At 43.3% G+C, this 26,601-nt stretch overlaps 1 protein-coding gene across 1 annotated transcript in view; it reads right to left on the bottom strand.

Moving 5' to 3' along the window:
- The window catches only part of TBCE (tubulin folding cofactor E), a 104,414-nt gene that overhangs the window by 3,564 nt on the left and 74,249 nt on the right, over window positions 1-26,601 (bottom strand). Inside the window, 10 exon segments of the mRNA XM_048485870.1 lie at window positions 2,365-2,433; window positions 5,149-5,302; window positions 6,785-6,808; window positions 6,811-6,954; window positions 8,743-8,807; window positions 8,889-8,953; window positions 20,782-20,877; window positions 22,384-22,460; window positions 22,906-23,008; window positions 23,731-23,830. Of these exon segments, the coding sequence (XP_048341827.1) occupies window positions 2,365-2,433; window positions 5,149-5,302; window positions 6,785-6,808; window positions 6,811-6,954; window positions 8,743-8,807; window positions 8,889-8,953; window positions 20,782-20,877; window positions 22,384-22,460; window positions 22,906-23,008; window positions 23,731-23,830 (897 nt within the window).

The following is a 26,601-nucleotide window of genomic DNA, read 5'->3' on the forward strand; positions in this document are numbered from 1 at the left end:
TGATGAAGGTGGAAAGCGAAGACCATGTAGCTGCCCGACAGATTTCTTCCACAGGCACATTGTTGTTAAATGCTGCATTGGTAGAGGTGTTTCTTACTGAGTGTGCTGTGATCCCTGAAGGTACCTCTAACTTCTGAGCCTTGTAAGCCTCTTCTATGCATTAAGGCACTTGCTGATGGTTTGCGAAAGTTTTTGTCCTTTGCTGTGATTAGCCATGGAAATAAAGCCTCTGAACATCTGAATTCCTGTGTTCTTATTAAGAAGGCCTTCAGTGTTCTTCTAATGTCCAGCTTATGCCAATAAATCTCCCTAGGCCGGGAGTTTAGGTTCTAGGCAAAAGGTGGGAAGATAAATTTCTTGCTGTCAAACCTAGAATTGACCTTTGGGATGAAGGTTGGATCTGCACACAGGACTACCTTCTCTTTGTAAAAAATGCATAAGGAAGGCTTTGAAGAGAGCTGTGAGCTCTGAAACTCTTCTGGACGATGTAATGGCCACGAGGAAAATCACCTTCATCTTCAAGTGTTTTAAGGAAACAGACATAATAGGCTCAAACAGAGGTTCTGTTAGGGCATGCAAAACCTTGTGCAGCCTCCATGTAGGGAAGTGATGTCTAGCCGGCTTGTCTTGAAAACTTGCTCCCTTAAGAAACCTCCTAATGTGGGCCACTGTGTGTAACAGAGTGCTGGACTAGATGGACTCTGATCTGATCCAGCAGACTCTTTCCTATGTTCTTATGTTTTTATCCCATTCCTTAGTAATGTGAGTTTCAAAAAATTCTGAAAAAGGGAAAACCTTTCTGGAATGGGGGTTGGATGGGAAGAACTCAATCCTTGTTGTCTAAGGACTTAGGCTTTCATTGAGGTCGTTCCTCCCCACCCTCCACCACATTAAGGTGAAGGGCTGCTGCAGATTTTTGAAAGAAGGTATTAGTAGTCCTCTGGATTAAAGAACCTAGAGGCCTGTCCCTGGACCTGTATGTCGTCAGGCTCTTCTTCCCCAGAAGAGAAGTTTCCCTCTCTTTCCTCTCAGCATAATCAGACTCAGATGAGTCAGACGGAATGCGTTCTGGACTGATTCTGGGTCTTTTCAAGGCTACTTTTGTTTTCCAGCCTGAGGAGCCCCTTTTCATAGATCTGGGTGGGTGAGAGGAGGCTTAGATCTGGGTGGGTGAGAGGAGTGAACTGAGAGGATCCCTGCTGTGGGTCAGCCCTCAGGTGCGCTCTAAAGAGGGCCAGCATATCCTCTCTCAGTACTGCCCTTCCCTGCTAGAACCCTGCTCTAATGAACTCCGCCAGCTCTGCCTTCATATCTTTTTTTTCAGGGACTTTACCAGACTCCTCCACACGTTCTAGGGTCTGAGATGACACGATTTCCTCCTCTGGGAATGTTTCCAGGCCCTCCTGGCTCTGGAGAGGAGCCCCGGGCAGCATTTGTATCTCTGGCACGAAAATGCAATTTTCTGTGCTGCTGGTGGCCATTTTGGAGGCACTCTTCTTCTTCACGCCAAAACCGCGGCACTGAGGGCTTGCCTGTTGGCAAAGCTCCCCTGTGGGAATGTGGGTCTGAGCAGCCCTAGTTTGGGTTGTGCCGGCCTGTTCCTGCTGATCCTGCATTCACGCAGAATTCTCCTCTTCAAAAGAAAAACCTCAGTGGGGTTTTGCATGCTCTCCATTGCAGTGAAGGGGTGGGGAGGAGGTGTCGTTGATATGGATTTCAAGACTAATAGAGCTAAAGGCACTAAAGTCGTTACCACCCGAGGTCCACGAAGGGCCTGTCCCAGTCCAAGACAATTAAGAGAACAAAAGGTTTAGATAATAGGAAAGATAGAGGACAGGCAACTTCAGTCATCTGCTCTTCCTTGAAGCAGGAAGGAAACTGGAGCTCAGGGGGGCTGTCCTTGCACAAAAGGGAAAATGTCAATCAACTTAAGATTCCTGCCTCCCTGATTGGACACAAGGTCAGAACCCAGATGTCCTCTTGCTCAATGGAGAATTCCACATTTTAATGACTCACCGTGTAAAGTACTACTTCCTTTTTTTCCATTCTGAATTTACTGCCCTTCAGCTTCACTGGATGCCCCTGTGTTCTAGATTCAACACTTAATGGCTTTTATCACTTTTCATACAGAATTACAAGAATATGAATCACACAACCTCTTCCAGATACAGGGGTCTACAGAAGCCATACAAAAACAGAATGATTCATCAATTGTAAGGTCTGGTGGGGATGTGCAGACCATGTGAACTTTGTCACAGTGAAATAAATTTAACCTGCCATGAATTCTGCTCCTTATATAGTACTTCATTTTATTGGTATATAACATTTATGTCCTCAAACAACTAGTAAAATGTCATGTCTTACACAGCAGTTGCTGTTTCAGGGAAAAGGGCTGTTCTTTTTTCAGCTCTCCGTCTTCAGGGGCACCATATTCTTAAGGAAAAACCCAGCAAAAATAGATTAGTTTTACATAAAACACAGTAACAATCCAAAGTGTGAATTGGCTAAAAGGAAGGGGATGTGCCTCCTGAAGAACTTTAAGCTTCCCCAAGATTTCTAGTTGGTGCAGCCATAATACTCAGTCAGTCAGTCAGTCAAACCTTTATTGGCATAGCAAAATATACATAATAAAACTCAGAAAATATTTTTTTTAATTTTTTTACATTTCCCTATAAGATGTAGATAAATAGCTGCCAAATACCTTGCTACTATGTCAGTTGCATTGGAGTTCTTATCAGCCAAAAGGGCCTTAGTTTGAATATCTTTGTTATACTTGTTAAGACCCGACTTTTGTAAATACTCTATTAGTGGAGCACGTTGGTAAGTGAAATGGTTACAGTTTAGTAAGAGGGCGTAAGAGAGTCTGGAGTGTCACAACCAAAATAACATAACTGTTGCTGAAAGGGAATCTTTTGATATCTCCCCATGGTAACGTGGGATGGAAAAATATTAAATCTGGCCATCATGAAGGCACATCTATGCAAGGGAGTAACTAACAAAGTGAAATACTGCAATGGAGTTTTATACTTATTTGATAAACTAAAAAAGAAGGGGGCACATTTTCTTTTTGTGGACCCTATCAAAATTTGTCTTTCTTGATCTTCAAGTCTTTCAATGATCAGTTTCGTGATGGTTTTCTCTTCCATAGTGATTTATATCCATGCCCAACAGAAGAAGTTTCTTCAAAATGGTTTTTTGCCAGGTAGAAATAAAGTCTAGAAATAAATACGTCTTTTAACATATGGGAAATCAGGCTTGAAGGTTGAGCGTGGAAATGAATTTTAAGTCAAACTCGAAATGTTGAAATCCAAGCCTTGGTTTCCAGTCTTTGCTGACCTATTTCTGCACATATTACAAAATAAGTAACACTGCAATACACCCAGAAGTTTCCGAAAAGACTACTTGAATATTTTCTATTTTTTTAGAGAAAGCCTTAATCCAAATTGGAATACCACAAAGGAATTTGGGGATCATCATCTCAGAATAAATCTTTTGGGCCGCAGGGATATATTGGTTGCCTTTAAGTTGGTGAAACTGGTTGAGAGAAGTCATGGTCAATTTAAAGGTTTTTGTTAGTTTATTGCCGTGGATGGTCCACATACAATTAGCATTAAAGGTTAGTCCAAGATATCTGATTTGTTTCACTTGTTCAAGTGAGTACTGCCAATCTTCCAGGAGTATTTGCATCTGCTTTAAGCAAAAACTATTACTTTTGTTTTGTCTGTGCTGATGTTTAGTTGGTTTTGATTATAGTTGTTCATTTCATTTTTCATTTTAACCTTTAATGGCATATAGATTATAGTTGTTGTTAAAAGCATGCTGTAAGCCGTTTTTGTCCTTGACAAGATAACCGTGTCATCTGCATATTGAAGCATTGGAGTAGGACGAGTGGCAAGTCTTGGAGGGTGGCCGTCAATTGAATTGAGGGTAGCTGGGAGGTCATGTAGAACTAAATTAAATAAATAGGGAGCTAAGGGGCAATCCTGTTTGACTCCTTTTGTTATGGGAATCTTTGTTGCTAGATGTCCTTCATGTGAATATTTAACTTGGCATGTATTTGAGGTGTGCAGCTGTATTAATAGGTGCAGTAATCATTGATCTATTCCAAGATGTTTAGTTTCTTCCATAATGGAATCAAAGGCAGTTTTTAAATCGAAAAAACTGTGATCAGCTTTGATTGTTTTGAGTATTTCTCAGTTAAGAAGGATACAACTGTGCAGCTAAAGGCCCAGTGGAACAGCTCCGTCTTACAGGCCCTGCAGAACTCACCAAGGTCCCGCAGGGCCCGGACAGCTGGAGGGAGAGTGTTCTACCAGGCAGGGGCCAGAGCCGTAAAGGCCCTGTCCCAGGTTGAGGCCAGCCGCATCGTCGCAGGGCCAGGGGTTTCCAGCAGTTCTGCCGCTGCCAAACGCAGTGGTCTATGTGGGACATAAGGGGTGATGCGGTCCTGCAGGTATGAGGGCCCCATGCTGCGTAAGGCCTTAAAACACCTTGAAAATGATCCGGAACTCCACTGGAAGCCAGTGCAGGTTGCACAGCATGGGGGTGATATGATCTAAATAACCACCACCCATCAAAAGCTAAGCCGCCGCATTCTGTACCAGCTTCAATTTCCAGATCAGTCACAAGGGAAGGCCCGGGTAGAGCGAGTTACAGTAATCCAGCCTCGAGGTGACCGTCGCATGGATCACATTTGATCCCACTTCAGTAACAGTGCAAAGCCCCCAGGGTTACACTGGGCACAGAACAGTGGAGCAAAATATAGCTGATGCTGGGGAGTGGGCAAATACTTTGGGGTGCACTGACAGGTAGACTGGAGCAGCAGTCAGACAGAAGTGGACAGGTTAGAACTCCTTCAACAGCACTGGGCACAGCATGGCTGAGCACAGTCCTGGAATAGCAACTGGATGAAGGGAAGGGACAGGAGACTGAAGCATCACATATCACACACTACATCACACTATTCAGACATGCAGGTATCTGGAAACCCCAAGATAAAATGCTAAAGAAAAGTCTTCCTTCTGTTGCCAAGCACAAGACTCTAGTCCACAAAAGCTTATGTATTAACATAACAGTCTTTAAGTTGCTGAGAGACTATGCTGTAACCAACTAACTCCACACATGAATTCCTATCACCAGTATACTTACTATCACAGAATAACTGGAACCTGGGATGGGCAGCAAAAAATTCTTCATTGGGTCTGTTTTTATCTGGGTCCTGATTACCACCAGCCTTTATCCAATCAATTCCAAATGTTTTTCTATAGTCAAGTTCTGCTCCCTTCCTTTCTTCGGGAAAGATCTACAGTGAAACAAGGCAAAACACATCTTATTTTTGTACTGCATGGTCAGAACAGTTCAACCAGTTATATAAAAGGAGAAATGCTTTTCATCATTACACCACTGTTTGAGGTAGTACACTCCTGCTAATTTGAAATCTTTCATAATAATGGATTGAACTGTTCCCAGTTACTTAATAGAACAACCAAACAAGCCAGAGTCCAACAGACAACCAGAAACTTGCAACCAGCAAGTTTAAATTTTGCCTGAACATTTTGTTCAGTTTTGGCTTCTTAAATTTAGGAATAGACCTCCTTCTAGTTCTAACAAGAGGTGTAATAGATTCTGTCTGCTCCCACACCTTTATCAGCCCAGCTTCCTCTTCAAAATACTTTCATCATCATCATCATCACTATTATTATTATTGTTATTATTATTATTTAATGAACCGCCCACTCTGGGCAGTGTACAACAAAACAATAGGTGAGACAATAATACACAATAAATAAGTGATTAAAAGCCATAACTTAAAGTCTATAAAACACAGCAGGATTACATATCCAATAAATAATAGTGATGGTGTCCGATCCCAAGGCTGGGAGGGGACAGGCAGTGCCAAGTAGATGTTATACTGGCTATGCTGATAATGGTATAGCACACAACGCTGGGGCATCCGAGGGGGGAAATCCGTGACTGGCCTCCCCATAGGCCTGGGGGAACAATTCGATTTTACAGGCCCTGTGGAATTCGCTAAGATTCCACAGGGCCCGCACAGCTGATGGAAGCATGTTTCACTAGGCCGGGACCAGGGCCGTAAAAGCCCTGACCTGGGTAGAGGCCAGCAGCATCATCGGAGGGCGGGGGGACTGGTCTGGTAAGTTGGCCTCTGCAGGCGCAGAAGGCCTACCTGGGACATATGGGGGGTGAGAGCGGTCACGATATCAGACAATGAAATTTCAACCCCTATATATCTACCTTCTTTGTCTGATAAGATTTCCATAGGTTGTAAATTATCTTTAATTATCTGGGCGGGGAGGGAGGCAGGGAGGGAGGGGCTTTCCCCATCCTGCACAGGAGGTCTGGCTGGGCTACCAACCCAGAGAATCCCAGCAGCTCTTCCAGCCAGTCCCTGGGCGAGGGAGGGAGGGGAGGAGAACTTTCTATTAGCTTGGCGAGTCCCGGCTGGGACGCTTGCTGCTCCCCTGGGGAAGAGTTCCATTTTTTTTTTAAAGAAGCTACCTGTACCTCAAAAGCTGCCTGCAACTTCTATGCTGACACAACAATTTGAGCCTAGAGATATGTGTTAGCAAATTAATCCTGCAAAGATAACTCCTCAACGCAAATACTGCTTTTTTTGTACACAAAGTTAGACTCTTTTGGTAAAAATGGACTTGGTCACAAAGGACTCAAAACTCCTCACCAGGTGTCTATGTCTGGCAGGTTCATAAATAGTACCCTCTGGGCATTCCCAGTGTTGATAACGGAAAAGCAAAATGACATACACCTGGAACTTGTTCAAAAGAAACTTTTAACGCCCAGCAGCTGATTTTTTGGCGATAATAAAGTTTGTTTTACAGTCTCTGCAGCGGTTTCGTACACATCCATTAAAGGGTTGTTCCGGCAGTCAAATGACTGAAGACTTTGTAGTTTATCAAGTTCATTGATAACTGACCACTGAAATAAAAAGGAAAAATGACAAAGCTGAACAGCAAACATTGGCATTGAAAGAAACATTTCCCTATGCCATATAATTACAAGTCCCACTCAAGTGACTATCAGAGTACTTACTGTTTTATCAATATTTTTATTCATTTAACAATCTACCTAATACTGTGACACAGTGATCAAACCTTCTATTAAAGCCAAGGAGACAAATCTTGCCTGGTCTCACAGGCACAGAAACACAAGGTAAGATCCCATATATATTCTGGAGCCAGCTAAAAAAATTCTCTTTCTCAATTCCAAGCAACGTGGATTAAATCAAGAAGTTTCTCAGGTTTTGGAAACAGAAACCCAAACCAACAATAAACATGCAATGATCAAAAGTTCTAGCAGGCTGCCCCTTCTGTAAGCTGCTTTGGATTGAAAAAAATGGCAGAGAAATCAAATAAAGTTTCCTCATATTTTTACTCACAAATGACTCTCAGAAGGATGAGCCTTCAAAGACGCATTTGTTAGCAGTCTGAATTGCAGGGTTGCAAGCACAGCACTAGATTCCTATGTTATTAGAAGAGAGAACGATCACAGTCACCAGAACAAAGGCTCATTCTGCACATGCAGAATAATGCACTTTCAAACTGCTTTCAGTGCTCTTTGGAGCTGTGGAGAATAGCAAAATCCACTTGCAAACAGTTGTGAAAGTGGTTTGAAAAGCTGATATTTTCTAGTTTATTGCGGAGGGCCAAAAGACTTTGTAATGCCGGAAGGCGATCAAGAAGTTTATTTAAGAATATTTATATCCTGTTTTTTCCAGGCATTTGTGATACACAAAAGTGTCACCCATGCATCCAAGAAGACAAACCACTGCCACCTCAAGCTGACAAAAAAAAGATGCTTAAGAGAACAAGGTATGGAGGGAAGCATCAGAATTACAACGTCAAAACTAAGTTAGCCCGGCTGGTACAGAGCTTAAGAGCATCAGGAATGGATTTTTCCTCGCCAACACTCAGTATCCACAACCAAGCACTGTTCAGAGCACATTATTATGCCTAGTCTGTTTGCACAACAAAGACATCACTCTTCAGCCACCATTATGTCTGTGCAATTACATCCAACTGGGAGGGAGGGAGGGAGGGAGCTGTTACATCAGTCTTCTGGTATGGGCCCCAGGAAAGACTATAGTCATTGTGGCATGTTTATAAAGCATTTCATAGATAAAAATTTTCTATGCATATTTACTGAGACACCATTGTTACTTTAGCTCAAACTCATAATGTTATAAAAATGCAGATTAATCTTAACTGGATTAATTTCAGTTGGTGAGTCCTAGTGTTGTAAAGCTGTGCTTGTGAGCATGCTTATCACAAAAAACCCAACTACTGCCTTTTGACTTGTTCCATCTTCTCTGCAGGAGACTGTCCTCCTGAGTCAGGGAGGTAACAAATGTTGTTTTTTGATGGAAGGGACAGTGCTGATCACCTAGAGAGACAACTGCAAAACTACAGAAGCTATCCTGAGAGCTAGAAGACATTATTTTTGTCCAGTGACTAATATTCCTTTTGGGGGCAAGATGCTTGAAGGAGATGGAGTTGTTCACCTCTGGTGAACCTTGGATAAAATGGGACTGTCTAGATCCATTTCAACTGGATCCAAACCTGGTTTGGGGAAAGACCATCCTTATTTGTCCAGACAGATTGGTCTAAATACACCAGAAGAACACCAGAACTGCACATTTTAAAAAGCATTAAGCAAATTCTTAGTGCGTACAAAAAATGAACTTGAGAACTGTGAAATTTTACTCACTTCTGCTATTCTATTGCCATTTATAACAAGATGTGTTAAAGAAGGAAAATTTCTAGTCTTCTTACCTGCAATAAAGGAGAAGAAACTGAGGAGATGATAGGGAAGGAGAAAACACAGAAAAATATAACAGTGCTCAATTTACATACCAAATCCTACATCAGGAAAGCATATGGAGGAAATTCCATTGTTTGAAAGTATTAGCCGTTCTAAGCTGAAATTTATAAGTCAGAATATGGCTGTTAAAATATAAACTAATATTGTACACTTCAATTGCAATATTAATTAAAATGAACATTACAATGTTATGAAAATATTTCTGGTAAATAAAACTCTACAACGAAATAATACAATAAAATATTTTCAATAATTGTGGGTTGTCTGAGAGAACATAAGAACATAAGAACTAGCCTGCTGGATCAGACCAGGAGTCCATCCTAGCTCTAACGTTCTACCACTTTACTGCGCGCATTGGCCCTTCCACCAAGGTGCGTTTGGGAGACTCACATGCAGGATGTGAAAGCGTGAGCCTTCTTAACCTGCTGCTGCTATTTTTTTCGCCTCGAGCACCTGGAATAACCTGCTAAGGTGACATTTTACAATCTGGAGAGGTCAAGGAGAATCCAAGATTGAGGTAGCCATGAACTGACTTCTCCTCCATAAATCTGTCCAAACCCCGCTTTTCAAAGTTATCCAGGTTAGTAGGCCCATCACCACCTAGATCTGGAAAGCATGGTTCTGAAACACTAATCACACGCTTGGTAGAAGAAGCCTGTTCCTTTTTTATTAGTCCTAATTCTTCCCCCCAGCATTTTCAATGAATGCCCCCAGGACTCTAGAATTGTGAGAAAGAGAGAAAAAATTTCTCTCTGTCAACGTTTTCTACTCCATGCATAATTTTATAGACTTCTGAATTAGCATATCTCCCCCCTCAGGGTATATATCCAAACTAAAGCTAAAGGGAGTCCCAAACGCTTCGCAGCCTCTCCTCATAAGGAAGGTTAAGTGCTCCCAATCCTTCTCAATCATCGCCTCAAGATTTTGCCTTCTCTGCACTTTTCTATCTCTTTGATATCGCTTTTGAGAGGTGGCGACTCAGAACTGAACATAAGTACTCCCAAGAGATGTGTTCGCATCTACTGCTTTTATATGAGGGCATGACAAATCACTTACAGTTTTATTATCCAACTCCACTTTCCCTAATCGATTCCCAAGCATAGGGTTTTGCCTTTTCACATTGTGCTGCCATGCATTGAGTTGACATTCCCATGGAGACTATCAACTAAAGGCGCTTCAAAAATCCCTTTCCTGGTCTGTGACTGATAGCACTGACCCCTGTAGTGTGTATGTGAAGTTTGGATTTTTTGCTATTGTTCACTATGCTTTGAATGAGGAAACCAATAAAAATTAAAACTAGGAAAAATTGAATTACTAGAAATGAATTACTAGAAAAAGAGATATCAGGAATTTTTCTGCTGCAAGTTCAAGACATAGGTGCAAACTCATTCTGATTAGTATAAAAGGGGTACAGCAGAGGCGTATCTAGGAAAAATGGAGCCCAGGGCAAAATCTGAGTTTTCTGGGGGCCCCCCACTGTATTTTCTCTAGATTTTCTGCCCCCTGCCCCGTTGCCACGCAAGCCTTGTGCTCAGACAGATGGCAGCTGCCTGGCAAGGAGGTTTGGTGGCCACTGGCCCTCTGGTGTCCAGGCATGGAGTCGAGTGCGTAGCCAATAGCCTAGCCAGAGAAAGGGCAGGCGTGACTAAGCTCATACTGCTGCCACTTGTTCCCTTGCAAATGGCACCCTGATGGAGGCTACGGCTCAGCTTCTGGGGAGGTTGCGGTGGGCTGGGAGAACCCCGGAGGGCTATGGCCAGCGGAGGGGAGCGCTAGGTGGGGGGTGTCTCTCCACCGGATTGAGTGGGAATGCGATTTTCGCGCCCGCCGTCATTAAATAAGTGGTGCCCAGGGACATGTGACCCACATGTCCCTCAGGCAGGTTTGCGTCTGGGGTACAGTGTATAAGAAAACAACCTTGCCATTCTCAGGTTAGCCAAATCTCAAAGGGTTTTGTGTGGAATTAAGGGGTGGTAATGTTTACTGCCTTGCATTCCTTCGCAAAAGGCAAATAAGAGATGAGTAATGTGAATGTGCTATTTTGCAAATAATGAGGTTTCCTAATATGTACCTGAGGTAAAAAGGCATGTTCAGATGATAACCAAGACCTGGGTCAACCTTTTAGAATTAAAAATCCAACTCTGTCAAAATTCAAAGCAATAGATAAACAGACAGCCACTGTAAGAAAGCCTATTTGCATAACTTAAAATATACAGTTTATCAGGCATGTTGATTAATAATCCATATTGTTTCTGCAGCCTGAACCCTAGTTCCTGCAAGTCTTATTGGGAAGTGGTATACGCAAAGGCCCACAGGAGGACCCCATATGGACTGTTTTATGCTCTGGAATAAGTCCATGAAATGTTTGCACTTGGATTACAGCAGCTGTTCATTTCCATCATTTCCTATTCTGTAAAGAATCTCTAGGAAGCCTTTTATACCCACAAAAATCTTCCTTCTTATTCCAGACAATCCCATCTTATTCTGGTTTCTAGCATCCTATCTACCTTTCCAATATGCCTTAGAAGTTTTATATACTTTTTTAGACAGCAAAGTGATTAAACAAGGGGTGGCTGGGCAACTTTAAGGAACTTTAAATGAAGCAAATTGTTTGGATCTATTCCAATCTGGTTTCAGCCCTGGTTATGGGACTGAAGTGGCCTTAATGCTCTGGTGGCCTTAATGCTGGGAGAGGGATGGGGGAGTGAGACCCTATTAATTGTCCTGGACCTGACTTTTTTACGATACCTATCACGATCAGGTACCCTTATACGGTACCACATTTCTGGACCAAGGTACTCTGTGATTGTAGGGGCTGTTCTGTGGTGCTTTCAATCCTACCTGGAAGGTAGATTTCAGACTGTGGTGCTGGGGACTGCTCCTCAACCCTCTGGTCTCTGGCCTACAGAGTCCTGCAAGGCTGCTGGAGGTGGGGCTTAACAGGGGTTAACAGAGGTTACTCTTTGTCCTGGGCTGCTAAAGGTGGGAGCTCCCTGAGGTGGGAAGTCATTCAGTCTTTAGTTCAGTCTCTGGAACCAGCAGAAAAGGAGCAGCAGTGGACAAGGCAACTGGCCCAGGAAGAGCAGAGTGACCTACTGGTGTTGTTCATTTTGGAGGAGCTTTTCTCCAAAGCCACATCTTTTAAAACAGTGTATTTTAACAAGGGGGGTTTGCAGGGTTTTCTCTCTTTTTCTCCTTGTAAGGTTACAACGCTAAAAGGCTGAGAACTGCTGGAGGTGGGGCTTAACAAGGGGTTAACAGAGGTTGCACTGCTTGTCCTGGGCTGCCCCAAGGTGGGGCTCCTGAGGTGAGTCATCTGCAGTCTTTAGTTCAGTCTCTGGAACCAGCAGAAAAGAGCAGCACAGTGGACAAGGCAACTGGCCAGGAAAAGAGCAGAAGTGACCTGCCTGGTGTTCATTTTGGAGGCTTTTTCTCAAAGCCACATCTTTCCTAAAACAGTGTATTTTTTAACAGGGGTTTGCAGGGGTTTCTCTTTTTTCTCCTTGTAAGGTTGCTAGAAACTGAGAGACTGCTGGAGGTGGGGGGCTTAACAGAGGGGTTGCAGAGGTTACTCTTTGTCCTGGGCTGCTAAGGTGGGGCTCCTGAGGTGGAGTCATTCAGTCTTTAGTTCAGTCTCTCCTGGAACCAGCTGACAATGTTCTTCTTCTTTTTTTAAAATAAATAAAATTAATTAGTAATTAATAAGGACATTTTTTTGAGGGATAGTAGGTACAGATAGCTCAAAGGGGCACTGACTAAAAGTTTAATATCTAAATATATGCAAACAAAGCAGATATGAAGGCAGGGGAAGCCAACGGGGATGGGGGCTTCCCGGTGTTTTGCACTGAGTGTCACATGTATGACTATCTGCCCACTTTAGGGCCAGAGATGCGTGGAGTGTTACCCCTCGTGCAATGAGCTCCTGGCATTACAAGGAAGCGTGTCCAGTTCTCTTCTGAAGCCAAAGGTGGCGAACCTGGCAGAAACTGAGAGAGAGGCAGAGAGGGGCAACAAAGCAAGGCTTTCAAGGACCCAGCAACGGCCGGGTCCCATCTCCCAAGGTGACATCTCTTCAGATGTCATGGAGAAATGAGTCACAGGTGACAGAGGGTGCCAGTTCTGCGATTGGGGAAAGATGTTCCCTTTAGATGGGACCTCCAACTTCCTTAGTTGGTGGTCAGATATCCTCTGCTATGCACTGAGGTGATACCCCTCGGGGAGGTGGGGGAGCTCACTTGTAGTGGGTGATTCGATCATCAAGGGAATATAGAGAGTTATGAGGACTTTTGTGACAGGCATTGATGGACGCGCATGGTGACTTGGCCTGCCTGAGTGCGAAAGGTTACTTGCGGATGTCCGCGCTACGCTCTTAAGATAGGCGTATTGCTTAGACAGTGCTGGGGTAGGAGTCAGCAGTTGTGGTCCCACAGTTGGTACCCAATGACATTGGGAAATGTAGCCGTAGAGGTTCTGGAAGCTAGAAATTTCTAGGCTGCTGCTAGAGAAAAAGGTTAAAATCCAGGACCCCCAAGGTGGCATTCTCTGCAAATGCACTACCTGTTCCGCAGCGCGCAGGGCTTGAGAAAACTAGGCAGCAGCTTTTGAGATACAGGGTCTCAATCGAGTGGATGAGAAAGGTTGAGGGTGCAAAGGCCTGAGGGGTTTCAGATTTGTCAGGAACTGGGGAACCTTTTGGGGATAAAGGCGAGGCCTGTACAAAAGGGACGGGCTTCATCTTTTAACCAAAGAGGAACCAGGCTGCTGGCGCTCAACATTAAAAGGTGGCAGAAACAGCTTTTAAACTGATCCCCTGGGGTGAAGAAGCGACAGGAGCTGAGGTGACTTACGGTTCGGAATACAGAGTCCATGGGGATGCACGACAGACGAAGGAGGTTTTTTTAAATCAACCACATAATATTACAACTGAAGAGCACAGCAATGTGATAGAGTGTGATATTAGTGTACGCTACAAAAGGCTAGAGGGCAAAACACATTACAAATCCCCAGGTTAGGGACAGGAGACAGAGTATACAAGTGTCTCTATGCTAATGATGTAGAAGCATATCGACCTAAAATGTGGGAGCTTGGGTACAGAGTTTTGAAGGAAGGGACATTGATATAGTGGGCATCACAGAGACATGGTGGAATCGAGGAGAACCAAGTGGGATGCTGTTATCCCAGTGTTACAGGCTCTACAGGAAGGATAGGACAGAGGCGTATTAGGGGGTGGAGTGGCCCTCACTACATCCAAAGAGAGCATAGTGTCACATAAAATAGACAATGCAGCGTGAGCTGGATTCCGTAGTTGCCTAAGCAGAAGCGACTGTGGATATCAATACCAGGGGTGAGAAGCATGGAATAACATTAGGGAATATATTATGGTCCCCTGACCAAAGCGCGACAAGAGTAGATTCTGAGATGGAAAAAAAGAAATTAGAGGCCAACAAAAGCAAAATATTAGTCGTGGTAATGGGCGTTTTAACTATTCCCGGATATAAACTGGGAAAGAAAATGCATGTTCAGGTCCATAGTAAGGAGAGAACATTCCCTGGATATGCTAAATGACTGTGGCTTAGAGCAGATGGTTGTCAGAAACCAACCAGGGAGATGTGATCCTAGATCTAATTCTATATGTGGGACCCAGGACCACTGAGATGGTGCGAGAGGAGAGTCCAGTGTTGTTGAAGCTCGATGAGGAACAGCGACCACAATGCTGTCAGATTCAGTATCTCTGCATGCTTTGAACAAGTGACAACTACTAATGTAGTTACATTTGCTCTTCGGCAGAAATTTCTCAAAAGATGAGGGGATGATAGATGCGCAGGAAGCTGAAAGCGGAAAATCAAAGAGAGTCCAAAATGTCCAAGATGCTTGGAGGGTTATTTAAAAACACAGTCACAAAAAGCTCAGCTGGAATGTGTTCCAAGCAGGTTAGGAAAGGCAAGCTACCAGTCCAAAAAGAAAGCCACCACATGGTTAACAAAGGGGCGTTGAAGGAAATTATTAGGAAAAAAAAAGATAGTCTTTTAGGAAAATGGAAGTCCAACTTAACTGATAAAAGGAATACCAGAGAGAAATCACAAATGGTGGCAAAAGAGAAGCAAGAGTTAAGCTGTAAGGGAGGCAAAAAAGGATTATGAGGAACACATGGCTGTGAACATCAAAACCAGCAACAAACAGTTCTTCAAGTACATCAAAAGCAGGAAGCCAGCAAGGGAAGCGGTGGCCCGTTAGATGACAAAGCGAACAAAGGGTGTGCTAAGCAAGATGACAGGGAGATTGCAGAAAAGCTGAATGAATTCTTTTGCATCTGTCTTCACCTAAGAGGTGAGGGTGAGGAGAAAATTCCTGCACCTGAACTAAGCCGGCTTCTTAGGAGGGCCGAATCCGAGGAATCCAACAAAGATATATTGGTAGACAAGGGGGAAAGAGAAGTTCTGGCAGCCATTGATAATAAACTAAATGTTACCAAATCCCCTGGCCCAGAATTGCATTACACCCAAGAGTTCTTTAAAGAGCTCAAGCATGAAGAATTGCTGATCTTCTCCACTTTAATAATACAACTTATCCTTGAAATCCAGGCTCCATCCCCTGAAGACTGGAAGATGGCCAATGTCACACCAATCTTTAAGAAAGGATCTAGGGGGACCCGAGGAATCACAGGCCAGAATCAGTTTGACATCTGTTCCTGGTAAATTAGTAGAAGATCACAATGTCATTAAAAGATAAAAAATTATAAAACATGTAGAGAAAAGCAAGACCTGCTTAGAGAAAGAGTCAGCAATGGTAAAGCTTTTGGTGCAGAGAGCAAAATCCTGTCTTGCCCACAAACTTTACTAGAGTTCTTTTGAGGATGTAAAACAGGCATGTGGATAATGGGAACCAGTGGACATTGTCTACTTGGATTTCCAAAAGGCTTTTGACAAAAGTTCCTCACCAGAGACTATTAGAGAAAACTCAGCCAAATGTGAAGGAATAAGAGGGGAAGTCCTCCTATGGATTAAAAAACTGGTTGAGAAACAGGGAAGCAAAGAGTGGGTGTAAATGGGAAATTCTCACAATGGAGAGATGTAGGGAGTGGTGTCCCCAAGGATCCGTTTTGGGACCAGTGCTCTTTAACCTATTCATAAATGACCTGGAAGTAGGGGTGGGTAGCGTGTGGTGTGCCAAGCTAAGTTTGCAGATGATACCAAATTATGTAGAGGGGTGGGTGAGAACCACAAAAGGATTCTGCAGGAGCTCCAAGCGGACCTTGATAAATTAGGTGAGTGGGCTAAGAAAATGGCAAAATGCAGTTCAATGTAGCAAAATGCAAAAGTGATGCACATAGGGGCAAAAAAATCCAAACCTTCCTGCCATACATGCTACAGGGGTCAAGGTGCTATCAGTCACAGACCAGGAAAGGGATTTGGGCGTCTTAGTTGATAGTTCACATGGGAATGTCAACCCACCTTGTAACTGGCAGCTGTGAAAAAAGGCAAAAACTCTATGCTACAGAGGGATAATTAGGAAAGGAATTTGAGAATAAAACTGCAAAGATTGTCATGCCCTTATATTAAAGCTTTGATTGGTCGCCGACCGCGACTTGGAGTAACTGTAGTTCAGTTCTGGTAAGCGCCACATCTCAAAAAAAAGGAATATTGAAGAAGATAGAAAAAGTGCAGAGAAGGGCGACGAGGATGATTGAGGGACTGCAGCACCTTCCTTATGAGGAAAGGCTGCAGAGTTTGGGACTCTTTAGTTTGGAGAGGAGACGTCTGAGGGGGGATATGATTGAAGTCTATAAAATTATGCATGGGGTAGAAAATGTTGACAGAGAGAAATTTTTCTCTCTTTCTCACAATACTAGAACCAGGGGGCATTCATTGAAAATGCTGGGGGGGGAAGAATTAGAACTAATAAAAGGAAACACTTCTTCACGCAACGTGTGATTGGTGTTTGGAATATGCTGCCACAGGAGGTGGTGATGGCCACTAACCTGGATAGCTTTAAAAGGGGCTTGGACAGATTTATGGAGGAGAAGTCGATTTATGGCTACCAATCTTGATCCTCTTTGATCTGAGATTGCAAATGCCTTAACAGTCCAGTTGCTCGGGAGCAACAGCCACAGAAGGCCATTGCTTTCACATCCTACATGTGAACTCCCAAAGGCACCTGGTGGGCCACTGCGAGTAGCAGAGAGCTGGACTAGATGGACTCTGGTCTGATCCAGCTGGCTTGTTCTTATGTTCTTATGTTCTGTCTTGACCCCAATTCCTTTTGACATCTATACAAAGCCACTGGTAAAAGGCATCTTGTTACCAAAATGAGACAAGAAAATGGGAAAATAGCTTTAAAAGGATTCCAAAAAGGAACACCATGAAATCTTGTAGCCTTTTATATCAGTGTGGATTTCAGTAGAGGTATCCCAAAAAAGAATTATAAAGAAAGAGACTAATTGTAAACACAAAAAATAAAATATACAAAATACAAATAAAAATAATAAAAATGTAAACAACCTACACTAACCACCTGAGAACTGATTTACTAAGCAACCACACATGTGGATACACACCCACACCCACCCCAATAAGAGGACACACATAAAAAAGGAAGAAGGGAGGAAATTGGGAAGTTGGGAGGAGGAAATCAGGAAGGACCATACAACCTGAAATGCCAGGCTGGACATTTGGAGAGGTCCAGGGGCAAATACAGACGAGGTCCAAAAAGCGGAAAGAGCAGCCGGCAAATAAAGAAAGAACAACCTGCAGAACTCAGCAAGGTTTCTCAGAAGGAAACCTGAGTTCTGACAAGCAAAAATCTGGATGATCTGATGAACCATTTGCTGGGTGTGGGGGTCCTCCTTTTTATAGACAGAAGGACCCCAGCGTTGGAAGGGTTGTCAGGATACAAAGTTCAGATCTTGCTGGCTGGTTTGAAGTTAACTGGTGTCAAACTTTTCCAGGAAAATTTGGTGAAAATACCTTGATTAGGCAAAATTGTGAGCATGGGCACAAAGAGCCTGGGTGAGGCCACAAGGCTGACATACTTTAATTAGGTTGAAGTGAATCAGATCTGATAGAGTAAAAAAGAGGAACCAGGAGCTGGTTGATGGAATAGCAAAGTCCTTGGGCTGGGCAGACACCTCTGGGAAATGTCAGGATATTGGGTGTTCAAAAGTCTTTTGTTATTGAGAACGCTATGCCACTGAACCCAGGGGAAACTGCACTTGTTCAGCTTTCCTTGAAGCAACACCCTTCCTCTTCATTCTTGAGAATGTTCAGTGCCATGGTTCAATCCAGGGTGCCTTATGAGACTCCCCAAGTTTCAATCCCCCAGCACTTCGGCCATAAAAGTGGATGCCTATTAAAATAACTAAGTCCAAAATAAGAGCGGAATCCTACTATCTGAGCGTCTTGGCTAAAGGAGGAGGGTGGGGTCCTTACAAACTGGATATTTGGGCTAAGTTGCCACCAATATGTGGATGGTATTCAGCTCTACCTTGTGCTTCCAAAGGATCTCAAGGAGGCTGTGGAAACCATAAACAGATGCCTAGAGGCAGCGTTGAGTTGGATAAGATCTAATAAACTGAAACAAGGAGGCACTACGGGGGGGTGGGGAGGGGTGTCTGATCCAGGAATTTGGATATTGCCAATTGGGATAGTGCCTGTTCTCGATGGGGTTGCACAGTCCTAAAGGAGCAGTTTTATAGGCTGCAAGTGCTCCTGTTGGATAAACAGGTGTCAGCAGTGGCCAGCTGCAGCCCTTCTTCACCAAAAAAGTGGTGCATACCCTGGTAACATCTATATTAGTTTACTGCAGTGTGCTCTTTGTTGGGTTGCCTTTAAAGATTGCCTGGAAACTACAGTTGGCAGAGAGTGCCACAGCAAGAATATTGAAGTGGACTGTAGGGACCCTTTCATTCCATTCTCATTCTATCTACAACGGGTTCCAAATTTGCTTCTAGGTTCAATTCAAGGTGTTGGTATTGATCTTTAAAGACCTATATGGATTGCCTTCTCTCATTTCAACCTGCCTGTCAACTCTTTGGAAATCCTGACTCAGGTGCAGCTAGGCTAGACAGTTGGCAACTCAAGAAAGGGTATTCTCAGTCATGACACCAAATGTAGGAAGTTAAAATCTCCCTCCATTGCTGTCATTAGCCAGGAGGTGAACATTTTTGTTTTGTTTTGTTAGACATACCCCCCAATAATTTATTGACCCTCCTCCCTGTTTGTGTTATGCGTGTTTACGTTTTTGTTGAGTTGTACTGTCAAAAGTTTTCACGGCCAAACTCAACTGGGTGTTGAGAGTTTTCAGGGCTCTGTGGCCATGATCTGATAGTTTTTGCTGCTAATGTTTTGCCTGCATCTATGGCTGGCATCTTCAGAGACATTTCACAGTAAGATGTGTTGCCACGGAGAAAAATACATCTTACTGTGACATGCCTCAGTAGATGCCAGCCTTAGATACAGACAAAAAATTAGGAACAAAAACTACCAAGACCATGGCCACATAGCCTGGAAACTCCGTAAGAAAGTTTTTATTGAGTTGTTTAAATATTTTATACATACCAGCACTTCATTTTAAATACTATTTTAATGTCTTAATGTCTTAATATTTGTTACTTTAAGGACCCTATCGGCCTAGAAAGGCAGAACAGAAATACATCTATATATATAAAAATCTAACAGTGTGTTTGTCCCTGATGGTCTCCCTCAGAAGCTGCTGGACGGATCGCCCCCAAATTTTCACAGGACGTTCCTCCCTGTTGTGGGCAGGTAATCGGACCTTCAAATCGCCGAAAGTCCATACCTGAACCAGGTAAAACATCTTTTTCCTGGCGCACCAGCCCATGAAGCTGGCTGTGTTTAACTGTCACCCTTAGAATGTTCCTGTGGCATGTCTGTGGCCTGAGGGGTTGGTATGAGGGCTTAGAATGTTCGCTCAGATGGCCACAGATGAGCACTGAAAACAGTAAATAGGTAATACTGTTAGGTAATATGAGTGGAAGTGAAACACATACACACTTTGCTGTGTGAGACGTCAGGTGGGGTTCCCCCCATCACACGCTGGTAACTTTCACTCTCTGTGCCTCACCCACTGCTACCACACAACACACATACTCTCATACACATCCAGCTCATCCTCACACACCTCACTCTGCCCTCCCTCACATCCAACCACCACTTACCCACTTCCTCACCCATATTCGCCACAACTCTCTTTTACTAAAAGCGAGCTGGAGTTTGCCTTTTTCTTCTAAGAAAATCCATGAGGTGGGGGCGAACCAACACTACCGGCTCCGCTTCTTTTGCACGTGGCCCTTTAAGAACCCGGGGAGCTGGCCTCGATCTGAGTGTCTCACCACACTGCCTCTGCTGCCTGACTGGGATAGCCTCCTTGCCCCAGTTCTGCCTTACCCAAGCCAGGACTCTGCGTGTCAACCAGCCTCATGGACAGCGGGATTCACACTCTGGACAGTTCCGTTATGGAATGGAAAGGGTTACCTTATACTAAAAAAATAAGACAGCACCATATAACGAAGCGCACTGAAAAGGGAAAGAGGGATTCCATTTGACCACCCTAAAAGGCCATGCTGGGCATCATTGGACCTGCATGGACATCTGTGTGAGTTGCGGACTGTGATGAGAAGGACAATTGCCACAGCAACACGTGGCTGGGCCCACTAGTATATATTTAAAATATTTGGTTCTTTACTGTCACAGATTGCAGACCCCAATCTACACATTTTGTACATATTTTTCACACAAAGATAATGCTGTACACAGCGTAATTTCTAAAAGGCCTGCATTTTCAGGTTTATATGTTTCAATATTCTTAACAATCTTATGCACTTCAAAGAGCAAAGGAATCCAAATTAATGTTAATTAGCAAACAGGCAAAAAACTAATGCAATTTCAAGTTAAAATAGTGCTGGGTTACCTGGGGAGATCTGCTATTAGCTGAAGTTGGTTCCCATCAGTTAACCGATTTTCCGAAAGGTCTAACCATTTCAAGGATTGCAGAACATCAGTGGGCCTGGGGAAAACAAAAGGGATTTCATCTAACATGTTTTTAACTGAAAATGGAGACATTTATAATAAAATGTGAAGAATATAAAGGTGATTTGTACCTCCTCCTCTCTCTGCCATACTGTGCTATAAGAGAATTTCAAATATGCTATATCCAGTGACTTATATTAATGTTTTATTTTATTAGATTTCTATCCTGCCCTTTCCTGGCTTAGTCAGTTTAAGATTCTTTTCTGATATGGCTGTTTCTATATTATTCTGTATTATTTGGATCTCATAATTACAGGAAATTCAGATTAATGCAACAGGGATAATAATGAAATGTAACACTATCATTTGCCCCTAAGAAGTACTTCAAAGGATACTAGGGAACAGGAACATACAAAACTGCAAGGCTGAGATGTAATGCTTGTCCTACCCATGTGTTAAGAGCTTACTACAGGGGTCCCCAATTTGATGGCCATGGGCACCATGGCACCCACCATGTGGTTTATAAAGTGGGCAGGGCTTTTGTTTGTCTGTGCAGATTTTTAAAACCATTGTTTTGGTAACACCTGTCACTACAGCACAGAGATCTTTACTGTATACTGTTGTAGTCTTTTTATGGCTGGCTTTGCCTCCAGTAGCTGCTATGGTGTCACAGCCATACTGTGGCTGTGTCAGAATTCCGAAAGTGCCTGCAATCTCAAAAAGGTCAGGGCCCCTGGGCTTACTGGTTATTTCTGGGTTTTCAGCAGATTATAAATTGCCATTACAGTCAAGCTGCAAAGTATGGTTTGTGATAAATGTGCAAACCAGGACTGGGGGGGGAAAAAGCAGGATTTGGAATCCTGGTTTGCAATACAAGCACAGCATTGCTTGCTGGTCCAAAGGGAAAGGCAGGCTATAGTTTGCCTAACACCTATAAGTGATTAATTGTCATGTGTATATGTGTGTGTGGGGGGGAGGGGGGAATGCACGAGTAACCCAAGCTCCTTAAGGACTCTACCACAGTCAGACTATTGGTCCATTTAGTTCATTACTGTCTACATGGATTAGTAAAGGCTCTCCAGAGGTCCCTCCTGTTACCATCTACCCAAGATTCTTCCACCTGAAGCTGGTACTGTGTGCATCCTGTGCCTGCCTGGAACTAAAACAATAAAGCTTGTCTTATCTTTATTTATTTATTTTTATTTATATATTAAACTTATAGGCCGCCTCATCAAACATAAGTGTTGTCAGTGTACACGTGTGGAGGGGTTCCTCCAGTGAGAGAACCGAGCAGTTGCAGCAATGTTCTACAAACTGGAGTCATTTCCTTATTTGCAGGCTGTTACATTTATAAACTTACACACAAAATGAGGAGTGCATCTGTAAAACTAATGCTTACACTAATCATTATGAATTAAGGGAAAAGATTTGCATTTTATATATAAAGTAATTATACTCAAGTGATGCTTGATACTGCTTTTCAATATGTTTATTAAATACAGTTGAAAAAGACTAACTGTAGCACTTACAATTCCTTTCCTACCTTTGTAAAACTGATATTTCATTTGAAGCAAGGTACAGTTCTTCAAGAGCCAGCCACCCTGTAGCACATAAAAGAACCTAATGGGAAAACATCATTTAGTACATCTGCACTTCATGTACCTTAGATAGGCACACCCAACAAAGCAGAAGCAGTTTTGCTTATTTCATGAATACTGAAAGCTTTGAATATTGCCACCCCATGGATTAGGGAAGCTTCACCAGATGGGAAGAAAATTAACAACCTTGAACTATTTCAAGTGCATCTGCATTCACATTTTTCAGTGGTTTAATTGAACATGTAGCTCAACCTTGAACATATTTGTTGCTGAGGAAGACCCAATCTCTTTGAAAGGTCTTATATGCATGTAAGTGCCCGCAGAATAGCAGCATTACTGAATAAGGTAAATGTTACTAATAAATAACATCACACCATATTTGGCAAAGATGTGTGGTCTGCTATACATCTTTTAATGTTTTGTTTCAGTAAAATGAAACTCTTTTAATGAATCTGAAAGTACATTACCTCAGCCCATGTTACGCCTGTTTGATTAAGGGCGAGAACTCTCAGTTTACAAAATGCTCCGGAAGCAGGTGGTGAAGTAGCTGGAAATTTCATTTTGTTTTGACTATGATAAGAATAGAAAATTTTTTTTTAGAATTTTCAGTGACTAGAAGAGGTTCATTTCAATGGTCTCAAACGGTTACACTGATACAACCTTGGATTAAACCCACAATGTGCATATTCACAAAATAGCAAGGCAAACTTAATCAGTTAAACAGTGATCTTAGTTTTGTGATCTTAGCTGAAATCATTTACAGTCCAATCCCGATTGAGGGGGAAAGGGTGTTCGGCGGCAGCTGCAAACGGTGTGGTAAAGGAAGAGCCACACAGCCTCCAATGGAGCTCCAGGCAGAACAGCAAGCAGTGGGGTGAAAACACACCCTCTGCTTCCCAGACTACTCCACTGGGGACACAGATTCACACCATGGGTTATTATAACACAAGTCCGAGGGCTACACTGGGGGTGTTCCCCTAAAGCCCAGTGGAAGCTGACAAAAGTTGGCTCTACTCCAGGGAACGTGTCAATACCACTCCCTGCAGCCTATTTTTTTAAGCCACATAGAGCTAACAGAGGATGCATCTCCATCAGTGACAGAAAAGGAAGAGAACAAAAATTTCCAGAGAGCACGGAAATACCTCTTTACAGTCCAGCCTCCCCATCAAAGAGTTGCTCAGACTCCTGACATTTTAAAAGTTGTCAATTTCTATAAAACTTTTATGTTTTTAGCACTATACAGAAGAAGGTGGTAAAAAGAAAGACATATACTATGAAATAGTCATAAATACCTGAGATTAGCAATTTCTAGATTTTCAGCTTGGCATGCAATAGCTATCACTTCCATCCATGATGACAATAGATTTTTTGACAGATTTATTCTTCTGATGTCTGAGTATGTATATTGAGAGAAAATATCTGAATCTGGAAACATTTATCTCAAAAAAAGACTAGGAATTTATGTTTTGCCTATATCCAGCAATAAAACCATACATGCCACACTCTGAAACGTGATATCACTTAAAAGTCAGAAAAGATTAGATTCTCTGCACACATTCTATCATTCCCAGACAGAGCTTTTATTATTCTGGTGTGCTTTCTGCATAGGGCTATGAGTCTCATGTGGATTTTGGGGTGGGACCTAGGAAGGGGAGGGACTTCTGCAGGAATGACATGCCATAGAGTTTATCTCTAAAGCTGCTATTTCTCCTGGGGAACTGATCTCTGTACCGTGTTTCCCCGAATATAAGACAGTGTCTTATATTAATTTTTGCTCCCAAAGATTTTCAGGGGATGTCTTATTTTTCCTGTGTTCTGTTCGTCAGGCATGCTTCCAAACAAAAACTTTGCTATGTCTTACTTTCGGGGGATGCCTTATATTTCACATTTCAGCAAAACCTCTACTATGTCTTATTTTTCAGGGATGTCTTATATTAGGGGAAACAGGGTAGTCTGAAGGTCAGTTGTAATGCTAGAAGAACCCCAGACCCTACCTGCAGATTGTCAACCCTGTTTCTCCTTCATAATTTTCAACCTGTTCTCCAAGATGTCATCTAACCTGAATGATTAAGCTTAGTCTTTTGAACCTCTGCTACAAGTCAAACTAAAAATGTGATCCTGTGTGTCACTTGAATACTGCTTGTAGTATTTGTTTGTTTAGTTTATGGTCTCAAGGCAGCATACAACACTGGTCAGCAACAGTAAATCAATGAAACCTTATTTATATTCCAGCACCATTAATTCCTAGTAAGGGATAACAATTAAAATTCAAACTATATCTCTTAAAATCAGCATCCATATATTAAGGAAACAAAAGGCAGAAGGGAAGCCAGTTAGGATACCATTCCTGTCCTCAACCATAAGCCTGGTAGATCTGTCTTACAGGCCCTGCAAAACTGAACTAAGTCTCACAAGGCCCAGGTCTAACTTTACAGAGCATTCCACCAAGCTGGGGCCAGAGCCAGGGTTCACATGTAAGTTGACATCTGCTGAGTGTAAAGGTCTTTGGGGAACATATTAGGAGAGGTAGTTCTGCTGATACAAAGGTCCCAGTCTGTTTAGGGCTTTAAAGGTAAATACTAAAACCTTGAACCTGATTTAATGATCCAGCTAGAGTCAATACAGCTGGTATTGTACTGGCTGGATGTGTGCCCACCACAAGGTCCAGTAAGGACCCAGGCCACTGCATTCTGTGCCTCTGGAGCTTCCAGAACAGTCTCAAGGACAGCCCTGAGTAGAGCAAGTTGAGATAGGCTAGCCTGGAGGTGACCACTGCATATGGCTAAGTTGGGTTGGGATAGATAGGGTGCTAGTAGCCTCACCAGGTAAAGGTGGTAAAATGCCAGACAGGCTATGTTTGTGTCCTGTGTCTCTGCTGACAAAGAGGCATCTAGGTTTACTCCTAAACTTTTGATGGTCAGTGTAGGTGTTAACTGCACATAGTCAAGAGTTGGAAGCAAGCCATCTTCCTTTGCACCTCCCCGGCCCAGCCCCAGGATCTCTATCTTCAATGGGTTTAATTTCAGCTGGTTCTGCTCACAGCCATTTCACCACAGCCTCCAAGCAACTGGCCAAGATATCCAGGGCAGCATCTAGCTTGTTACGCCAGCTGCATTGGCTCCTGGTAGAGTTCCGAATCATCTTCAAGGTGCTGGTGTTGACCTTTAAGGCCTTACGCGGCCTGGGATCCTCATACCTTCGAGACCACATCACCCCATATGTCCCTACACGGCCTCTCCGTTCGGCGGAGGCCAATTTGTTGGTGGTCCCTGGCCCCTCAATGATGCGGCTGGCCTCCACGCGGGCCAGGGCCTTTACGGCTCTGGCCCCGGCCTGGTGGAACACTCTTCCTCCAGCTGTCCAGGCCCTGCAGGATCTTGGTGAGTTCCGCAGGGCCTGTAAGACGGAGTTGTTCCGCTGGGCCTTTGGAGGGACCAGCCGCTGATGGTGCCCCCGCCCCCCCCTTTGTTCCAACAAATGGGACTCGCCGTTCCCCCCCTCCTAGGGAGGATTTTTTAAAAATGGGGTTTGCTGGATGCCTCCTATTTATTATTGCTGCTTTAAATTGTTTTAGCCAGTGTTTTAATTGTATTTTATGTTGTACACCGCCCAGAGCCCCTCGGGGATGGGGCGGTATAAAAGTCCAATCAATCAATCAATCAATCAATCAATCAATCAATCAATCAATCAATAGCTGGCTATCCATGAACAGATATAGATAGGTGTCAACAGTGTACTGGTGACAGCCCAGCCAGAAACTCGGGAGCAACTTAGCAAGAGGACAAATGTGGATGTTAAATAACGCTGGAGAGAAGACTGCCACTTGCAGGACCCCACACGCCAACAAATGGCCACCCTCTATCCTCGGCTCTGGAAAAATGAGCACAATCACTGCAAGGTTTATTATAGTATTGGCAAGGTGGTGAATTAAAAGGCCAAGTTGAATGCTGCTCTCAGATCAAGCAACAACAACAGAACCACCCACCTCAGTCCAGTTGCCTCCGGAGATCATCTGTGAGGGCAGAATTCCACTAGCAGAGTGGTGGAATTTCAATTTTCTCAATGTTGGCACTCAATTCCAAACCATTTTTGATCAAAACAGTAAGGACAGCCTGAGAATTTGGTAAAAATTCAGGGGCCCAAATTCCGTCCTTTTGGCTCCC

Source organism: Sphaerodactylus townsendi, linkage group LG01 (assembly GCF_021028975.2).
Source record: "Sphaerodactylus townsendi isolate TG3544 linkage group LG01, MPM_Stown_v2.3, whole genome shotgun sequence".
NCBI classification, from domain to species: Eukaryota; Metazoa; Chordata; class Lepidosauria; order Squamata; family Sphaerodactylidae; genus Sphaerodactylus; species Sphaerodactylus townsendi.